The sequence below is a fragment of the Dromiciops gliroides genome, chromosome X, assembly GCF_019393635.1.
Source record: "Dromiciops gliroides isolate mDroGli1 chromosome X, mDroGli1.pri, whole genome shotgun sequence".
Taxonomy (NCBI): Eukaryota; Metazoa; Chordata; class Mammalia; order Microbiotheria; family Microbiotheriidae; genus Dromiciops; species Dromiciops gliroides.
This window is the reverse complement of record NC_057867.1, coordinates 48473648-48485976: the sequence shown is the minus strand read 5'-3', so window position 1 is coordinate 48485976 and position 12329 is coordinate 48473648. Positions and strand designations below refer to the sequence as shown.

The 12329-nt window shown below is 44.4% G+C and overlaps 1 protein-coding gene across 1 annotated transcript in view; it reads left to right on the top strand.

Moving 5' to 3' along the window:
* The window catches only part of GPC4 (glypican 4), a 143842-nt gene extending 132252 nt beyond the window's left edge, over nucleotides 1-11590 (top strand). Inside the window, exons 5-9 of the mRNA XM_043974370.1 lie at nucleotides 5631-5761; nucleotides 5866-6012; nucleotides 7416-7552; nucleotides 8933-9108; nucleotides 9196-11590. Coding sequence (XP_043830305.1) covers nucleotides 5631-5761; nucleotides 5866-6012; nucleotides 7416-7552; nucleotides 8933-9108; nucleotides 9196-9407 — 803 coding nt within the window. The 3' untranslated portion in view covers nucleotides 9408-11590. The remainder of the gene's footprint in view (nucleotides 1-5630; nucleotides 5762-5865; nucleotides 6013-7415; nucleotides 7553-8932; nucleotides 9109-9195) is intronic.
* The last annotated feature ends 739 nt before the right edge of the window (nucleotides 11591-12329 follow it).

The window sequence follows — 12329 nt, the reverse complement described above, 5'->3', positions numbered from 1 at the left end:
TTTGGCCCCTTCTCAGAACCACCTTTTTCAATGCATACAATAATGCGCACAGGATTAGAAAGGAAAACCAATTATGCTGAATTAAAGATGGGATTTCTTTTTTCTTTCCAAGTTTCATGGAAGGGACCCTGGGCTGGAGCTTCCCTACACCGTGCCTGCCCCCCCCCAGGCTCCCCCTCAAGCAGATTAGTGACTACTCCTGGGGCTAGTTTTCTATTGGAAATCCATCTCTACCCCCCCCCCAAATGAGAAGAATGACAACAAAATCATACTGGCTCACTTTACAGGACTCGGCTCCTTCGAGCCCAGCAATAGGCCTGTGAAGGGGGGCGGGGGTGACACTTTACAGATGAGGAAACTGAGGCTCAGAGAGTTTCACTGACTGGCTCATGGTCACACAGATAACAAAAGAACTCGGTGCTATTATTACAGATGGAGGAGACAAAGGCTCCAAAAAGTTCATGGACTCATAGTAACGGAGCTAGTAAATGCCTACAGCAGGATTTGTCTTGGGGGGGGGGGAGGGAGGGAGCTGTTTAGGCTTTCAGACTGGGCTTCAGTGACACATGTGTGATTACATGGATATTTGTCACTCTTCGGGATGTGTGACTCGGAGACTAGCAGTTACGGACCAGTTACTGATCTGTAGAGTTGAAGGGAGGAGAGCGTTCCAGATCAAGGAAAACAGAGGCAAAGACAAACGGTAATTGTGATATGGGATTAATAAAGCTTACAAAGCAGTGCAGCATCAGGCTTTCAGGACCAGCCTTGAAGGCAAGAAGACCTGTCTAGTCTAAACTGTCCGGGTACCCAACCAGATCCCAAGGCAGCCCTTTCCACTTTTGGACAGCTCCAATTTATAGGAAGGTTTTCCTGATAACAAACATCCATCTACTTCTCTATGCCATTTACCCAGAGTTCCCAATCCTGCCCTTTGGAACCAAGCAGAACAAGACTCAATGCTAGGCCCACCTCTAGCCTTCACCTCTAGCAACAAGAAAATGGTAAATACTTAACAAAAAAAAAGTCAGAATGACCATTGGCAGGGGCAGGGTCTGGGTCAAAAGACAAGTTCTGTTGGAATTCTAACTCATCTGACCCTGAGCCAACTCCTTTGGATCTATGGACCTTGGTTTCTGTTGTCAGATGAAGAGGTTGGATTTAGGACTCTCTAAGGGCCTTTTCCAGTTTGAGACCTTGTGACCTGAGTCAACATGGTGCAGTGGTAAGAGTTTGGACTTTGGGAGTCCAAAGACCCAAGTTCAAATCCTACTCCTAGTGTTAACTGTGTGACCTTGACCAAGTCACTTCATCTCTATGATGAAGCAGTTGAATGACTAGACCTCTAAGGGCATTACCAACTCCAAATCTATGACCCTGTGACCTTGTGGTCATTTTTATAAGAGATCAGTTGGCATTCTGGAGTTTAAAAATAACCCAACCCTTCTTCTTCCATGTCTCCCCCCAAAAAACCCCTCAGTTTCAAGAAAATTGTAAATTACACCTAGGTGCAACTTCTTTGCCACATACTAGAGCTGTGTTAACATTATCTTGAATTATCGCCAGCCTTATTAATGTCAAATGTTGCTGCCAGAGGGAATTTACTGTTAAGATTGCTGGCAGGAACACCAGCCAAATGCTAGCAGGAGGCAGGAGCCAGGCAGATATCCCGCAAATAATAATAATAAGTTTTTTAAAACCCTGCAGCCCAAATAAGTGGGTTTTTTTCTTTCAAACCTCTCATTCCACTTCTACTGGCACCCACTTGGCCATATCTATTGCCCACACTGGTGAGCTGCCATTGATCACCCATGATTAGCCCTCTGGGTATTTTATGGCCAACTTTGGTAACTCAGCTGGAAGCCAGTTCATGTGCTCCCTCCCTCTCTCTTGCTTGCTTGTGCGCTCTCTCTTGCTCACTCGCGCTCTCTCTCTCTCCTGGCCGAAACAGGGCCCTGCATTCCTTAGCTGTGATCCATGCAACACCATGGCACCGGCAGCAACAAAGACGGCCCCCTTTCGCCCTACATTCCCATGCTCTTGTGTATGGCCTGGCCAGCCCCAAGCTTAGAAAGACGCAGCCAGAAGAATTGGGGTTTGTTGGTGTTACTTTTCACAAACACATTAGTGATCAGGGGTTGGGGGTGGGGTGGGGGGGACAGCAGGGGTTCCTTGCCTTTGGGAGAATGAGGACAAAATTAGATGGAGTGTGGTTTCTGAGTAGTTGTTGCTGTTTTTAAAACATATTTTGTCCATTTGCCTGTCTGTCTAGCAGTGGTATTTTTCTTTAAAGGCAGTGATGACTTCTCGGCTCTGCAGGGATCTTTATGGCTTTATGGAAAGCCCCAGCACCCTGACAATGATGAACTTGCTTTGCTTGGAATCCACTTGTTTACAAAAGTCTCCCTTTGCTGGCATATCAAAGGCATTTTTCTCTCCTCCAAGGCAGTGGCAGATTCACAATGAGCAGTCTTTCCTTACATTTGGCCTTTCACTTGAGGGGATCCCTCAGTAACACAAGCTGAAATTCTCTTTTATTTGTTATCACTTCTTTTCAAAAAAAGCGGTTCCTAGAAATCCGACTTTTCTGACCTTAGAATTCCAGGTTAGCTGACAAGAGCCATCCATCAGGATGCCACACAGAGAATTTCTTCTAAGTTGGAATTGAAGGGGGTTGATGGGTAAATGTGATATCCTGCATATACTAGGGACTAATTTTGGATGAATAAGCATGTTTCAAGTGAAGTCGGTTAAGGAGTGACCTGGATTTACTTAGTAGTGCCCTTCAAGGGAAGACTCTGAAGTACCCAACAAAAAACATCTTCCATGGCATGGGGGGAAAGAGTCCTAGAATTGGAGTCAGAGGACCTGGGTTCAGATTCCAGCTTTACTCTTTGTTGTCTCTGTGACCTTGGGTTAGTGACTTAACCTCTCTGGGCCTCAGCATCACCTTCTCTATAAAATAAGGCAGTTGGACTAGATGACTTCTGAGGTACCCAAATCCGTGATGTCATGTATAAGCCTGGACTAGTTACTTCCCTTCTCTAGGCCTCAGTTTCCTTCTCTATAACATGAAGAGTTTGCACCAGATGGCCTCTAAGGATCCTTCTTGATCAATTACATGTTAAGAATTCAGGCGTTTTGGTTATTCATCAGGGCTGGGGGTAGGCTGGGGCTGTCTTGGGATCAACCCCATGGAGTTTGACACGCATCAGATGACTTTGTGAGGAGAGACATTTTTTTTTTGTTTTGTTTTTTTGGTGGGGCAATGGGGGTTAAGTGACTTGCCCAGGGTCACACAGCTAGTAAGTGTCAAGTGTCTGAGGCTGGATTTGAACTCAGGTCCTCCTGAATCCAGGGCCAGCACTTTAACCACTGCGCCATCTAGCTGCCCCCAAGAGACATTTTTTAAACAAATAAATTTGCCATCCTTCCCTCTCTCATTCCTACCACTTGGCTCTGATGTTTCTAATCCTGGCAACAGCTGCCTTTCCCACAGTGGTTGGTGGTTATAAAGTGTGTCCGTCTCTGTTTTCTTATTGGATGCTCTTAAGAGAAAGGCAATGTAGTGAAGAATACTGGACTTTCAGAGTCCAGAGGCATGGGTTTGCATCCAAGCTCCGTCATGTTTTTTGCTGTGTGACCCCGAGCAAGTTCCTTCCCCATCCGTAAAACTGCAGAGGTGAAGTTTGAGCTCTCAAGTCTCTTCTAATGTGGGTGTTCTGCAGTCCACCATATGATCTAACAACCTTGTGAGGTAGTAGCAGCCTTAGTTTCCTTATCTGTGAAATGAGAACTACTAAGAGGTGAGGTGATTTGCTCAAAGATTACACAGTGAGTAATTGACAAATCAGGGAGAACAATGACTAGTGACTTCCTGATGCAGTGAAGGTCATTCACAGACATGCCTTCACTTCTCTTGGATGGGTGCTGTACCCAACTGGCTTAGTTGGCCCCAACAGAAATCCAAGGCATGCAAGCAGGTCTAAGGAAGGATAAGTAGTTTTGATGGTGCAAAATTGGGGCAGGTGGCACAGTGGTCCAAGGGGAAACCAGACCAGGTTTTTGCCCATGTTATGCCCAGTAGCCCTTTCATTTGAAGATAGAATCAAAGAGTACGGGCCATGGGGATTGAACTGGGTTGGCTATTTACTTGAAGATCATTCCAAGTTTAGAGAGCCTGCCTCAGAGGAGAGAAAGCTGGAAGCCTTGTGTTCAGGTCCTGCCTCTGATATGCACTGGCTCTGTGACCGTAAGGAAGTCTCTTAACCTTACTGTCCTAGGCAACTTTCTCAAGACTATAAATGCAGAAATGATGGCGACTTTCATAGGTAAAGGGAGATTGCTCATCTGGGAATTCCCTGTAACAAAGAAATCCTAGGTTCAGTCCTTAGCCCTTCTTTCAGGCTAATGAGGGTCTCATTTCAGGAAATGAGACTCAGTACAGTGGAAGGAGCGTGAGCGGCCCAATAGTCCTAAGAGCCAGTTTCATGTCCCAGCTCTGACACTCACTAGCTGTGTAACTTTGGGCAAATCACTTCACCTCTGAGCCTGTCTTCTCATCTGTAAAATGGGGATGACAACACTTATGCCATCTGCCTCAAAGGGTTGTTAGAAGGCATTCAGTCCAACAAGGAACTGTTAGAAAGTGCACCCTTTCTTAAAGGCACTGGGGATAGAAAGCCAAAAAGAAATAACCAGCCCTGACACTAAGGAGTAAAGGAATGGGCTTTTATAAACCTTTAAAACCCTATCTGAAGAGGAATTGCTGTTAGGGTTGTCCTTGGGGGTTTTCTCCCCACTAGGAACAGAAATTGCTTTTTTCTTTCTTTAAAATTTCAAGGAGGGGGCAGCTAGGTGGTGGTGCAGTGGATAAAGCACCAGCCCTGGATTCAGGAGGAACTGAGTTCAAAAATCCAGCCTCAGACACTTGACACTTACCAGCTATGTGACCCTGGGCAAGTCACTTAACCCTCATTGTCCCCCCAAAAAAATTTCAAGGAGACCTTCAAGTCTTTCATCTCCGCACCTTCCCTGTACTCAGTCAAACCCCAGAGACAATGGGTCCCAGGTCCCAGCTTCCAGCCTTTGGTGTTTCTGAGCCTTGCAGTTAGAGCAGGTGTCTGTAACTCCAAGGTCCAACAAGCCCCCCCCCCAACACCAGGGAATTGTGGGAATCAGCTGCTGTGTTTTACATCGGGGCATAGCCCTTGGTTTGTCAGCTGTGCGGTCCCCCAGCAACTTCTAAACTTGACAGCAGCTGGAAGATGTTCAGTCTTGGGTGGCCTTGATGGTGGAAGAATCAAGTGTTCTTCTGACCATGCCTACCATTTAGAGAGCAAGCCATCTTGAAGAAATGTGAGCATTTGGAGAGATGTGATATACTTATTTAGTACCATGGAAAGAATATGAAAGCAGAACTGAATAAAGTAGAGAGTACAAGTCCCTCTTCTCCAGAAAAGAGAGATCAATAGTAAATACACACACACACACACACACACACACACACACACACACAAATATATCATCTCACACACATAATTTTAAAATCTGGATTGGTTGCCAAAGGCCTACACTGCTGATCTTGTCATATTGTCTTGTGTTCTCTTCCCTGCCCCCCTCCCTGCTAGATGCTATGTTGATGGTAGCCGAGAGACTCGAGGGGCCCTTTAACATAGAGTCGGTCATGGATCCCATTGATGTGAAGATTTCCGATGCAATCATGAACATGCAGGAAAATAGCGTGCAGGTGTCTCAGAAGGTAACGAAGCCATGATGGATGCCTATATGGTGGGCATATAGTTTGCATGTTTCTCAGGAGACTTTGTTCCTTCTCCTAACATGACTGTGATTCATCTGATACAGGTTTTCCAAGGTTGTGGACTCCCCAAGGCCCTCCCAGCAGGCCGAGCCTCTCGTTCTGTTCCTGAAAGTGGCTTCAGTGCTCGCTTCCGGCCATATAATCCAGAGGAACGACCAACCACAGCTGCCGGCACAAGCTTGGATAGACTGGTGAGTAGGAGTTTACCAGCCGGGTATCCATGAGACTGTCCATGTGAATGAAAATGGATATATAGTAAGTAGTAAGCTGGACCTTATCAGATTATTTGTTATGGAAGCTTAAGAAACAAGGAGATGTTCTCAGGAAATTGTGTGGGAGCATCAGGGTCAAGGAAGCTGCCTCTCTACTGTTCCTATCTCATTTAAAAAGTCACAGGGGAAACTTTGATGTGGCAAACTTTATAATGTCTTCAAACTCCCACAGTAATGTATCAGGAACTCAACTCCGAAACCTGGCCCTGTGGATGCAGTCTCAGATGATCTCCAGGTCAGAAATATAGGCCAAATTTTATCTCAATGGCCTTGTCACTACAGACTTAGTCTTTAATGGAAGATTGGCCCTACCATCAGGAGAGATACCAAGCATGTATGTGGCCACAGCAAATAAGATGGGACAGGGCAGGAACATTCAGACCCACCACCACTGAGGCCCATGGAGATTTTGGCCCACAGCAGGGAAACTTAATCTAATACCTGAAAAGGCTGAATAAAAATCGTCTCTACCACATCCCTCTCCCTAAAGTGGTTGCCCAGTGTTTGCTTAACAACGTCCAGTGAGGAAGAAACTACCACCTCCCAAAACAGCCAATTCCTCCTTTGGACACTTCTCATTGTTAAGATTTTTGTTATAGCTAACTTCAAATCTGCCTCTTTGCATCTTCTACCCTTTGGGGTCAAGTAGAACAAGTCTAATCACACTTCTTTGTGAATTCCCTTCAAATACTTGGACAGAGGGCACATCCCTGTCCCCCTACCCCCTCCAGGCTTCTCCAGGCTAAACCATTCCCAGTTCCTTCCACAAAGGCAGCATGGATTAGTGTATGGAGCACTGGACTTAGAATCAAGAAGAGCAGGGTTTAAATTCCACTTCGGATTCTTACTAGTTGTGTGACCCTGGGCAAGTCACTTAACTGCTCTGTGCCTCGGTTTCTTCATCTGTAAAATTAAGCAGGCTGGTCTTGGTGACTTCTGAGCTTCCTTCCAGTTCTACAAGAGCTTTCTTCCAGCCACCTAATAGCAAAGTTAGTTGGCTACCCTGAGGTCAGCTTAATTATCTACTAGCAACAATTCCTTCTTTCCGTCTGTCTCTCCTTTTCCCTCCCTCCCTCCTTCCTTCTTTCCTTCCCCCAGCTGATGCTAACAATTACAATGTGTTTTGCTTGGCTCCTACATCTCTGGGGGTGCTAATGAAAGCACCGAGGTGATAGTTGTCATTTCCTCCTCATTCTAGCTTTATGATTTTCACCCAGCCTCAAAGCTTTGGAGATTGCATTTGATTTTCTCAGGGGTTCTATATGGCATTAGGGAGAGGAGAGGGTGGTGGCGTAATTCACACAAGGCCTTGTTTTCACCAGGTTACAGATGTCAAGGAGAAGTTAAAGCAGGCCAAGAAGTTCTGGTCCTCCCTCCCGAGTACCATGTGTAATGATGAGAAGATGGCACCCGAGCATATCAGTGAGGATGAGTGCTGGAATGGAAGTGCGAAGAGCAGGTTGGGATGGGCATACACAATGACCCAGTTTTTGTTTGGGGGGGATTTGGGGAGAGGTTTGGTAGAGGAACTTTGAAGCCATCCCTAGAAGTAGTCATAATAATGATTCCCATGTCTATAGCACTTGTAAGTACACTTCACCCTGCTTGCCTCAGTTTCCCCATCTGTAAAATGAGCTGGAAAAGGAAACAGTTAACCACTCCCAAAACCCCAAATGAGGTTAGGAAGAGTCAGACATGAATGAAAAAACAGTGGAACAAAAGTATATCCAAAGTGTTTCTTTTCCTTGCATATTAGGCAAGTATTTTCATCCTCATTTTCAAGATGGGGAAACCGTGGCTCAAATCAGTGAAGCAACTTGCTAGTGCTAGTGGCACTCACTGAATGCCTAGTGATTGGTGTCTGGATTTACGAGCAAAGGCAGCAAGTTCAATTCAACAGAAGTTTATGAAGACATCACTGTGTTCAGGACCCTGCACTCAGATGCTAGCGGAAGACAGGAAAAGCTATAATAACAGGTTGTCCCTGACCTCAAGGAACTCACATTCTAGTGGAGAGGAAGGAGGGAGAGGGGGAAGATTTGTCCACAGATTGGATATTCTTTGGGAGGAAGGTATCAAGAAGAAGGGAATGAGAAATTCAAGTGAGGAGGAAATTATGTCAGTTTGGAGGAGATTGTAGAAGGATTCATGAAGAGACAGAACCAGAGCTGGGTGTCCAAGGAGAGAGATGGTTGGAATAGACAGGCACGTGGATGGGGAAGCCATTCCATGGGGTTTGGCCTATGCAAATGCATGGCGGGATCAAGACAGCATGTGGGAGCAGGGAGTTTTCTGTGGAGGTGGGCGGGAGCAAAAATAATCCAAAGAGTACTGGGAGAGTCAGGAGAGATCAATTTTAATCCTGGCTTTCACATTCACTAGTTAGATAACCCTGGGCAATTCTTGGAACCTTTTAAGCTCCCTCTGTGAAATGGAGGTGATAATATTTGTACTACCTACTTCATGGGCTTGAAGGAACATACCTCAGAAACCTTAAAAGTGTCTACAGAAATGTTAATACAATCAGATTTCTTTTCTCTGCTTATTTATATATATATATATATACACATATATATATACATATATATACATATATACACATATATACACATATATATACATATATACATATATATACATATATATACATATATATATATATTTGTTTGTTTATTTATTATACACACATCTATGCAATTTTTTTGAGTTCTGTTTGGGGGGAGGGGGTAGCTTTTTGAAAGAAAGAAGACCCAGGTACAAGTTGGATAGTTAGCAATAGACCTCATGCGACTGGTCCTATGGACTGTTTCTCTCGATTGGGCTTGACTTTTTGTTTCAGGTATCTCTTAGCAGTGACTGGAAACGGATTAGCCAATCAGGGAAATAATCCTGAGGTTGAAGTCGACATAACCAAGCCAGACATGGTGATCCGCCGCCAGATCATGTCTCTCCAGATAATGACCAGCAAAATGAAGAATGCCTACAATGGGAATGACGTGGACTTCATTGATATCAGTAGGTTGCTTTGGTCATGGGTTACTGGTGGATACTTTTCACGGTGAAGAGAGTCCCCGACAAACCTGTGTGTTTTCTTCCTCCTAGGTGATGAAAGCAGTGGTGAAGGCAGTGGTAGTGGCTGTGAATATCAGCATTGCCCTTCAGAGTTCGAGTTCAACGTGACTGACAGTGTGGGGAAAACGGTGGTTCATGGTAAAAATGCAGCCGAAAACTCGGCTGCCAGCACCATTTGCTGGTCATATGCTGCCCAGGGCCTTTGCCTCTTGTTCTTGGCTATGCAAAGACAATGGAGATAATTCAACCACTTTGAACAACAGACTTTCACTACCCATGCTAAAAGGCACGCCAGTTTTCACTTTCTATGCCATCCTAGTGACTTGGCTTTTTAAATTAATGGACAACCGTGTACAGTTTTTACTTTTTTTTTGGCCATTGGTTTAATTAAAATGGCAACCTGGTTTTTTCATTCACTGTTTTGGGACGGTGAAAGGAGGACTTAGACTCAGAGTCGGTCCTGCCCACCCAAGAAGCATTGTTCAACGTGGCTGACAAAGTGTATATACCAAGCTGTAGCTAGCTGTGCGTTTGTTTGAATCACTCTATTGGTTTTTTGTTTTGTTTGTGGGGTCGTTTGCTTCTTTTTTCTTCCCTTTCTTTCCATATAAGATCTCACTGTGTTTCCTAAAAGAAAACCAGGGTCCCCTCTTGGCATGAGACAAGCCTGCCTTTCGGAAAGCTGCATTTGCAGTACAGGGACAGGTTTTACTTAGCATATTCAGAATGAAATGAAACAAAACAAAAAAACCCACCCGGCCAGCAGAAAGACGTTTTACACAGCAACATTTCCATTTAGCCACATTATGGTAGTTGCTTTATCTGGAGAGAAGTGGAAGGTAATTTGTTTTCTATTATACAGTAGAGCCAAATGTGAAGGCATAATTGGCTAGGGAGCCATATGCCCGATTGTATAAAGCATTAATGCCAGGAGCAGGTTATATAGACTTCATTTATAGCTGGTTATTGGAAGAGGCTGCTGAGTCCCAGTTTTGCATAAGCTAAGATCTGTGGGCCAGTCCCTGAAATCTCTTGTAATTCAAGTGAAACTCACTGAAGTTTTCCCATTCAATCTCAATGTAATTCAACAAGCATTTACTAAGCACCTAGTGTGTGCCAGATGCCATGCCAGACACTGGGGATACCAGGCAAAAGTGAACCAGCCCCTGCCCTTAAGGAGTTTATGGTCGATTGGAGGGTTTGGGAGGAGGTAACCGCACAGATAAGTAAATGAAATCATTTTCCAGATGAGGGTGCTAGCCAAGTGGAAGGATCAAGATAGTTCTCATCATAGTTACGGATAGTTCTCCCTTCAAACGCTCAAGGCATTCAGTATGTCCAGTGTGTCTAAACCTCAGATTTTATTTTCTTTTTTTGCATCGACATGGCCACGTGACAAATGCAGTCACATGGCCATGTCAAACCCCTGCTGCCAGATCAGGAGAGCATGCACTTGAAATCGTTGGTGCCAGAGTAGGGAGGGGCTTGCCACAGGCTCATTCTGTCCCCATCCCCCGCTAGACCAGGAGCATGCGTTTTATATATGGCTAGCAGCGATAAGGGGGAACTCTCTAATCCAGGGTAGGACAAAGAAATAAGACGAGGCTATTTCTCTGATCCATAGCAAGAATTGAGCCCACGACCTTGACCTTGAAGCAGCATGGATTGGGGGCACCAGCAGTCATCATTCGTTTGCAAATGCTTATATGAATTTCATTGAGAGATCTTCATTCTCAGAGATTGTAAGGTGGCTTATTTGAGGGCTCCCCCCTCTACACTGCCCTGGCCCTCTGATGAATAAGCCAGTGGTACGATACAGCAGCCATGTTGCAGCCAACAAATCTGAAACCATTTTAGCATGACCTTAGTGCCCAGTTCCAGAGAATAGGTAGAGCCGATAGACCACGCCTCACAGGTGATCTGCAGTCCTTCGGGCATCTTGGGAAAGGCTCCTCTTTCTCTTGGCCCATCAGTAGAATAATCATAGCTTTGGCTCCAGAGGAATCCTTCTTATCCCTAAATCAGAGTGAAGGCCAAGCAGCAACTCATAAGAATCTGAAAGACGTAACAGATCACCTTCAAAGTAGTTAGCAAGTCCACAAAAAGACTAAAAATGATCTGCAAGTCTCTTCCAGTTTTCAACACCCATTAGGAACCTAACCAATGATACAGAAGCTAGAACCTAGAAGGAGGTTTGTTGGTCATTGTGCATACCTTCGGTCATGTGAGAATAATTCTCTATTTTTGTATTGAAGCGTAATTACTTGATAGCTCAGGGTCAACATTTCATTCACCGTTTTACACTAAATGTCTGCAAAATGGGGAAAATGGAATATTTGGGGCTGTTGTAAACAGAGGCTTAATTTTATTAGATGTAGCCAGTTATTTATTAAAGCATGATGTTAATAAAATAGGCATATTCCAACTGGTGTGGCTTTTTTCTCTTTTATCAAAAACAATTCTCACCCACATAACATTGAAAAGGGTATATGCAAATGATTTACTGTGTGTGCTTCACAATTCCATCGGTGTAACTCCTTCCTCTACTGATAAATATCACAACCCTTCCAGCTTGATGGGATTTTCCAGAGCCTCGGATCTAAAACACAAGCGATGCCTCTCCACTACAGTGAAGCACTGGAGGAATTTGGGGGAGTCAGGTGGAGTCAGTAGGGCTTATAAAGAACAAAGTTGCCTTGTTAGAAATGAGAAAAGATGCTAAAATTTGTGTCACTTTTCTCAGCCATGAGGAATTTTCTTTTTTACCTAGCCTTTTTTTACCTTTAAATTAATCTGGTTTATTAGATGGAGCTTAAGAGAGCCTATCCCTATAGACTTGGTTTGATTGTTAATTTTTAGTTGCAACTTTAAACTCTGTTCAGCTGTTTGCTTTCAGGCCACTTTTTTTTGGTGAGGCAATTGGGGTTAAGTGACTTGCCCAGGGTCACACAGCTAGTAAGTATCAAGTGTCTGAGGCCAGATTTGAACTCAGGTCCTCCTGAATCCAGGGCCAGTGCTTTATCCACTGCGCCACCTAGCTGCCCTAGGCCACTTTTTAAGTACACCTGTATTTCCAAATGCTCCATTCTTTTTTTTTATGTATAAGGTATTTTATTTTTTCCGTTACATGTAAAGATAGTTCTCAACTTTTGTTTATACATGCT